The sequence below is a fragment of the Lipotes vexillifer genome, unplaced genomic scaffold (assembly GCF_000442215.2).
Source record: "Lipotes vexillifer unplaced genomic scaffold, Lipotes_vexillifer_v1.1 scaffold129, whole genome shotgun sequence".
NCBI lineage: Eukaryota > Metazoa > Chordata > Mammalia > Artiodactyla > Lipotidae > Lipotes > Lipotes vexillifer.
The window spans coordinates 1747629-1754859 of record NW_006777287.1 but is presented as its reverse complement, the minus strand read 5'-3'; the positions used below and the strand labels follow the sequence as shown (position 1 = coordinate 1754859).

Below are 7231 nucleotides of genomic sequence, written 5' to 3'. Positions count from 1 at the left end.
CCTGCTGAATGTCATTAAACCTTCAAAGTCACTCTGGGAAGCAGTTACCAGTAACCCTTTTATGCAGGTAAGGGGCTGCACATTAGAATGGTGAACTGACCTATGTATGGTCACATCACCTGGAATGAACTCATCACCCTGTAAAGGCCCTGGTCCATAGGGCATCCTTAACTGTTTATCCAATGAACAAAGTCATATATCTCCTCCCCAAGGAGGGAGAGGCGAACACCAGGCCCTCATTCCCCTCCACTGCGTCAATTTTTCCTGCCTGTCTGCTGAGGCGACAGCAAGGTCTGTTGCCCTGGCAACTGCCCTCCGACCGCCATGGTAACCGCCATCGCAGTCTCCAGCTCGCCACCTTGCCCCTTGGGCATCTCCGTGGCAACGGGCGGGATGGAGGGGCTGCGGGAGCTCCTAGGCTGCGCCTGTGTAGGGTGGCGGGAGGGGGTGGGCAGGGTTCCCCGGCGTGCGCAGCCGCAGAGCACCGCATCCGTGTCCCGCTAGCCCAGGCGCTGCGCACTTGCCAGCCAGTCCGCCCGTCCGGAGCCCGGCTCGCTGGGGCAGCATGGCGGGGTCGCCGGTGCTCCGCGGGCCGCGGGCCGGGGGCGTCTGCCTTTTGGTGCTGCTGCTTTTGGGCTTACTCGAGCCGCCCCCCGCGCTCTGCGCAAGGCCGGTAAAGGTGCGACCCGGGTCGGGCGCGGGGTGGGGGTGGGGTGGAGGATGCTACCGGCGAGGGTCGGTACCCGGCCTCTGGCTCCTCATTCTCACTGGTCCTGCTCCCGGGACGTGCGGAGAGATGGGCCAGGGTGGCCGGGGGTCCAGCCGCCAGTCTGCACCCAGGCCATCTTGGGGTTGGTCTTTTGGGTGTGCGGGTGGCAGTGTCCGGGGCTAGTCGGGCTGCCGCACTCTGCTGGTCCGCCCGGGCTCCACCGGCCCGCGCGCCGCCTGTGGCGCTGTCCATGGGACTAGCGCTCTTCAAGGCAGTGGGTGCGGGCATCGGTTTGTGTGCGCATGATGTGATGATAGGGACGTGAGGGTGTGCTCTCCCTGTGTGTGTCTTTTCATGTAAGGGCTTCCGAGCGTCCATACAAAGGTGCCAGTGTGGGTCTGGGTGTGCAGTGTGTGATGCTTCTGCGTGTGACTTTTCTCAGTGACACTGTGTGCTTGTGAATTCTATGGTAATGGCGTGACTTATGGGCGTGTCTTTCTGTGTGTCTGTGTGATCTTGTTTTTGTTTGGGAGAGAGTGGTATTTGCATCCCTGAGTGCATATCCCATTTTGGTTCTGTTGAACTGAGTGACTAGGATTTTGTATGTGTGTTCACGAGGCTGTTCCTCCCTGCTTCTTTGTGGAGCTGTGTCATTGTGGGGAGAGGAGCCATGATGTCTCTTTCTGTGCTGCGTTACGTCTTTAAGGGTGGTGCTTGTTCTTGCATCTGGATGGCTTGGCGATTGTAACCGCGTGAGCATCGGTGTGCATGAACATGTGCAGTTCCTTGCGTGTGGATGTGGCAGTGTTGAGTTGCATATGTGACATCTCAAGGCCTGTCAGTCCAAATGAGTGTGTGTGAGGCCATGATTGTGTGTGATTCCCCGGGGTGTCTCAGGGGTGGTGGGCATCAAGGGCACTTGGAGCACATCCTCTTCATGAAGAGTTCAAGGCTGTCTGTGTCAAGGATGGTGTTTTTCTTAATTAAATATTTTTTTATATATGACATAATACATTTAAACATATGTATATACAATGTAAGAAATAATGGTAACCCTCTTGTGTACCCATTACTCAGCTTAAAAAATCGAGCATGACCAATCGTTAGAAGCCCCTGGGTACCTCTCCCTAAGGCAGCCCCTCTCCTCCATAATTATCCTGTATTTTCTGTTAATTGATCCCTTACTTTTGTTTGCAGCTTATCACATATGTATGTATCGCTAAACAATATCTTGTCTAGTTTTTCCTCACAGAAATGGAATCATACTGGGTGTGTGGCTCCTGGTAGTCACTAGGGGTCACTAGGAAATCATCAGGGTGTCTAGTAGTCGCAGGCAGTCTGTCTGCAGTGGAATTCTGTAACTTGCTTTTTTTTTTTTTTTTTCCCTCTACATTGGTTGTGAGATTCATCGCATTGAAGTGTGTGGCTATAATTCATTTATTTTTATTGCTGCATAATTTTTTTTTGCGGTACGCAGGCCTCTCACTGTTGTGGCCTCTCCCATTGCGGAGCACAGGCTCCGGACGCGCAGGCTCAGCGGCCATGGCTCACGGGCCCAGCCGCTCTGCGGTATGTGGGATCTTCCCGGACCGGGGCACGAACCCATGTCCCCTGCATCGGCAGGCGGACTCTCAACCACTGCGCCACCAGGGAAGCCTATGCTGCATAATATTTTATCCCATGAGTATATCATGGTTTATAGATACATTCTCAATATGACAGCAACAACATTTGGGTTGTTTCCAGCTTTTCTTTCTTTTTTTTCCTCCCTTCACTTTTATGTTATTACAAACAGTGCTGCTGTAGTTCTTCATGCACTTGTGTCCAGCAGTATATGTGCAAAAGCTAGTCTGGGGTGTAACACCCCAGGAGTGGGGCATAGGATATGTGCATCTTTTAAGACATTGCCAAATTGTTCCTCCAAGTTATCTTAACAATTGAGTTCCCAGCAGCAATATATAAGAGCTTCCATTTTCTCTATATCCCTGTCAACATTTGACATTATCAGACTTTAATTTTGGCAATCTTTTGGACGTATTCTGCATAATGTATCTCACTGGTGTTTTAATTTGCATTTTTCCTGATTACTAACGAGGTTCACTATTTTTCATTTGTTTAGTAACTTTTTTTGTTTTTTTCTTTAAAATTTATTTATTTATTTATTTTTGGCTGTGTTGGGTCTTCGTTTCTGTGCCAGGACTTTCGCTAGTTGCGGTGAGGTGAGCAGGGGCCACTCTTCATCGCGGTGTGCGGGCCTCTCACTATCGCAGCCTCTCTTGTTGCGGAGCACAGGCTCCAGATGCGCAGGCTCAGTTGTTGTGGCTCATGGGCCCAGTTGCTCCGCGGCATGTGGGATCCTCCCAGACCAGGGCTCGAACCCATGTCCCCTGCATTGGCAGGCAGATTCTCAACCACTGCGCCACCAGGGAAGACCTAGTAACTGTTTTTGGTTCCTCTTTTGTGAAATACTTGATCATCAATTTTGCCTATTTTTATATTAGTTTGCTTTTCTCCTACTGCTTTTTAGGCATTCTCTGTTTATTGGACATTAATCCTTATTGACTGTGCTACAAGCAACTTCTCCCACTCTGGTTTTACTTTTCGTTCTTTTTAGGATATCTTGGGATAAAAAGAAATCCTGAATTTGAATGTAGTTTATTTGTCTTTTCCTTTCCATTCTTCCCAAATTTGGATCACTTGTTCTTCCTGCACAGTTTATTGAAGGAGTTGGTCCTGTCCCCACTGCTCTGCAGTGTCCCCTCTGTCGTAGCAAGTGTCAGTGTGTGTGGATCTGTTTCCAAGCTCTGTTCAATCCTATTCCTTCCTCTGCAATCGAATCTGCGGTTTAACTTGCCCATTTAATTTTTGATTTCATTAAAAGTATTTTTCTAGATGTTCTAGATGTTTCTTTTTCAAATCTTCATGGTTATTTTAATGGTCATTAGTTCCTCTCTCATACTTTTTTTTTTTTTTTTTGCGGTACGCGGGCCTCTCACTGTCGTGGCCTCTCCCGTTGCGGAGCACGGGCTCCGGACGCGCAGGCTCAGCGGCCATGGCTCACGGGCCCAGCCACTCCGTGGCATGTGGGATCTTCCCGGACCAGGGCACAAACCCATGTCCTCTGCATTGGCAGGCGGACTCTCAACCACTGCACCACGAGGGAAGCCCTCTCTCTCATACTTTTGATAGTCTTTTATTTCTTTAAACTTATTGAAATTGTTTCAAAACTGCCTGAACTGAAAATTAGTCACTGGGTAATTTATTTTACAGATAGACTTGCACACATGCCAAATGATATATGGACACGGTTATTCATCCCAGCATTATTTATGAGAATAGCAAAAGATTGGAAACACCCTAAATGTTCATCAGTTGGGGTGGTTAAATAAACTATTATACATCCATACAAAAGAGAATCAATACAGAAGAAAGGAAGGAAGAGAGAAAGGATGCTCTTAAGGTACTGATCTAAATATAGATTCCAAAAAGCAAGGTGCAGAACAGTCTGCTACCTTTTGGGTAAAACAAGTGGACAATAGGAATCTATAAAATGCAAATACAGGTTCCTGTTGTCCACAGCATTAATATAGAAAAATCCATAGCTGTCATATCTACCATCGCTACTCCTATGAAAGAAACAAACAAACAAACAAAACCCTGGTCTTGGGCTTCCCTGGTGGCGCAGTGGTTGAGCGTCCGCCTGCCGATGCAGGGGACACGGGTTCGTGCCCCAGTCCGGGAAGATCCCACATGCCGCGGAGCAGCTGGGCCCGTGAGCCACGGCAGCTGAGCCTGCGCGTCCGGAGCCTGTGCTCCGCAATGGGAGAGGCCACAGCGGTGAGAGGCCCGCGTACTGGGGGCGGGGGAGGGACCCGGGGGAACCCTGGTCTTCAACAGCCCTGGGGCAAGTTCTGAGTCACTAGGAAATCGTTAGGGATGGTGAATCTAGGGGTCTTTGGTGGTCCTAAGAGTGTCCAGAGATATTTGGGGGTCTCCATTGACCTTAGGGGTGACTACTCATATTTGAGGGGCCACAGCGCCTTTGTTGGCATGTTGGCATCTAGGGATATTTGAGATCCACGGAGTCCCCCGGGTTGGGGGTCCCTGGCCTGACGGGCGCTGACGACCTCTCGCTCCCCACCTGTCTTCCCGCAGGAGTCCCGCAGCCTGGGCGCAGCCTCTCCGCCCAAGGCTGAGGCCAGCGCTCCCCGCCGCTTCCGGCGGGCAGCGGCCCGGCGCCCCCCGCCGCTTCCGGCGGGCAGCGACTCGAGGAGAGGCGGCGGGGGCTGTGCAGGAGCTGGCGCGGGCGCTGGCGCACCTGCTGGAGGCCGAACGGCAGGAGCGGGCGCGGGCCGAGGCGCAAGAGGCTGAGGATCAGCAAGCGCGCGCCCTGGCGCAGCTGCTGCGCGTCTGGGGCGCACCCCGCACCAACGACCCGGCGCTGGGCCTGGAGGACGACCCCGATGCGCCAGCCGCGCAGCTCGCCCGAGCCCTGCTCCGCGCCCGCCTGGACCCCGCCGCCCTCGCAGCCCAGCTTGTTCCCGCCCCTGCCCCCGCCCCAGCACTCAGACCCCGGCCCCCAGTCTACGACGACGGCCCCACGGGCCCAGATGCCGAGGACGCCGGCGACGAGACGCCGGACCTGGATCCGGAGCTGCTGAGGTCCCCCCGACAAGGGGTGGTCGGGGCGGGGGCGGGCGCCTATATCCCGGGAGGAGGAGGGCGAGGAGCGGCCGGGGCCTGCTTCACGGGGTGGAGGTGCGAACACCTAGGTCCTGGAACCCTGGGAGGGAATTTTCTAGTCCTGGACCTAGGGTGTGGAGGCAGAGGTGCCTGGCCGGCTTCCTTCGTCCGAACGGGAGGGGGGGAAACTATAGTTTCAGGGATGGAAGGCGGAGACATCTGTTTCCTGGAAGCAGTGGGATGCCTGGGTGGGAGGAGGCTGCCAGGTCCCCAGGCGGTCATGGGTAGCGGCGCTGTCCAGGTCCTAGGGCCGGGGCGTTGACGCACGGGACACGTCCTCACTGCATTCCGCTCTGCTCCCCTGCAGGTATTTGTTGGGGCGGATCCTCGCGGGAAGCGCAGACCCTGAAGCTGTGGCTGCCCCGCGTCGCCTCCGCCGAGCCGCTGACCAGGACCTGGGCCCTGAGGTCCCCCCTGAGGGCGTGCTGGGGGCCCTGTTGCGCGTAAAGCGTCTGGAGACCCCCGCACCCCAGGCCCCAGCGCGCCGCCTCCTGCCCTGAGCACCGCCTGGATCCTGCGCGTACTCCGGCGGCCCAGGACCGCCCCGCCCCTGACACCCCGACAGCCACTGTTGCTGCCCTGGAACCCCAAGATCCCCACCCCTGACCCCACAATAAATATGATCTGAAGCAACTATGTGCTTGTTTGAGTGGCAGTGTATAGGGGGCTGGTGGACTGGGTGGAGATTGCTGCCCTCAGACGAGGGAAAAGGGGCCCCTGCCCTCCATCCTGCACTTTTGAGACAACCCCTGCCTCAGTCTTCGCCTCTCCTCACTGGGGAGATAACCATATGGACAATGGCAGTGCCCACCCAGATTCTGTGCCGTTTCTAGGCCTCACTTGGGAATGGGGAGCCCAGAAGGCTTTGAAGCCACTTTCAGCAGCATCTTCTGGGGGTCCATCCTCCTGGGGACCAAGTGGTGGTCAAGGGGTGGCTGTTTGTGAGGCATGTGAGTAGAGCTTGGGCGGTGCTGGCATGGCCACTTGCACACATGAGCCCCTGCCTCCTGATATGGGGAGGGGCTACCAGCGGGAAGAGAAACGGAATGGGCTGCCACTCCCGGCCAGGGGTCAGCCCTCCCAACACCATCACCTCCTGGCATGGAACCCTGGGCCTTGAGAAAGTGTATTAGTCAAGGTAGGAGGATAGGATGTACTTTGTTAGTTTGATATGTAATGTTTAGTTATATAGTATAGAAGCCACTCTATCTGTACTCTTACCCCAGCCCTGAACGTATTGGGAGTTGGTGTGGTAACTGGTTTGTGGTCATGACCTGTGCACTGGCTATTCCCTCTGTCCCTAGTTATCCACAAGTTTTTGCCCAAATGTCACCTACTCAGTAGGGCTTTCCTTGACCTCCCTGTCACTCTATTCCTTTGCCTGCCTTTAATACATAGCCTTATGCTATATCTACAAGTGCAGGGATTTTTAGTGTCTTGCTTGCCTCTATATCTTTTGTACCCAAAGCAGGGCCTGGTACACAGGGGTCTCCCCCACATTTCTTGAATGAAATAATTCTCACAATTCAAGTAACATTCTCCCCAGTCTCATTCTCACCCACATAACATTTGGCATGGAGGCAGCTTTGAAACCTAAGAACACTATTTAATTTTGCACAAAATCAACTTGACATAATATATAACCAACGCTACGGCCCCACATTGCCAAAAAGCCCATCACCAAAAGAAAACCTCCCCAGGAGAAGGGTCCATCTATCCCCAGTACACCGACAGTGTCCCACACAGCTAGTTGCTGGGGTCGGGGAGCGGGGTGGGGGT

At 53.9% G+C, this 7231-nt stretch overlaps 1 protein-coding gene across 2 annotated transcripts; it reads left to right on the top strand.

Moving 5' to 3' along the window:
* Window positions 1–507: 507 nt before the first annotated feature.
* PCSK1N (proprotein convertase subtilisin/kexin type 1 inhibitor) lies at window positions 508–6085 on the top strand. 2 transcript variants are annotated; one of them, XM_007450882.1, is made up of 4 exons: window positions 508–679; window positions 4865–4946; window positions 4981–5371; window positions 5760–6085. In XM_007450882.1, the coding sequence occupies exons 1-4, from the start codon at window positions 566–568 to the stop codon at window positions 5950–5952; spliced, it is 780 nt and encodes a 259-aa protein (XP_007450944.1). In that variant the 5' UTR covers window positions 508–565; the 3' UTR covers window positions 5953–6085. The 2 variants fall into 2 exon arrangements, with proteins under 2 accessions (XP_007450944.1, XP_007450945.1); XM_007450883.1 differs by having other exon boundaries at window positions 566–679; window positions 4865–4906; window positions 4938–5371; window positions 5760–5952.
* The last annotated feature ends 1146 nt before the right edge of the window (window positions 6086–7231 follow it).